The 361-nt window shown below is 37.7% G+C and overlaps 1 protein-coding gene across 1 annotated transcript in view; it reads left to right on the top strand.

The window, feature by feature from the left end:
* The window catches only part of ZW10 (zw10 kinetochore protein), a 65,110-nt gene that overhangs the window by 16,118 nt on the left and 48,631 nt on the right, over positions 1-361 (top strand). The window contains exon 7 of the mRNA XM_012659145.1: positions 101-283. Within this exon, the coding sequence (XP_012514599.1) occupies positions 101-283 (183 nt within the window). The remainder of the gene's footprint in view (positions 1-100; positions 284-361) is intronic.

Genomic DNA, 361 nt, shown 5'->3' with positions numbered 1-361 from the left:
TTTGGTCCTTGTTCTTTTTCAGACATTGGATTTGAAATTTTAATATTGAAATAGAATGTATGTATATAATTCTTTTCTTTTTTTTTCTTATATTTTTCAGATCATACAGTCCACTGAAGAATTTGAAAATGCCCTGAAGGAGATGAGGTTTTTAAAAGGAGATACTACAGATTTGTTGAAATATGCCCGTAACATCAATTCTCATTTTGCTAACAAGAAGTGCCAGGATGTGATTGTGGCGGCCAGAAACCTAATGACCTCTGAAGTTCACAACACTGTGAAGGTACCAGGGCAGCGGTCCCCAACCTTTTTGGCACCAGGGCCCGGTTTCACAGAAGACAATTTTTCCACAGATATGGTG

This window comes from Propithecus coquereli, unplaced genomic scaffold (assembly GCF_000956105.1).
Source record: "Propithecus coquereli isolate 6110/MARCELLA unplaced genomic scaffold, Pcoq_1.0 Scaffold6, whole genome shotgun sequence".
Classification (NCBI taxonomy): domain Eukaryota; kingdom Metazoa; phylum Chordata; class Mammalia; order Primates; family Indriidae; genus Propithecus; species Propithecus coquereli.
This window is presented reverse-complemented; position numbering and strand designations above follow the sequence as displayed.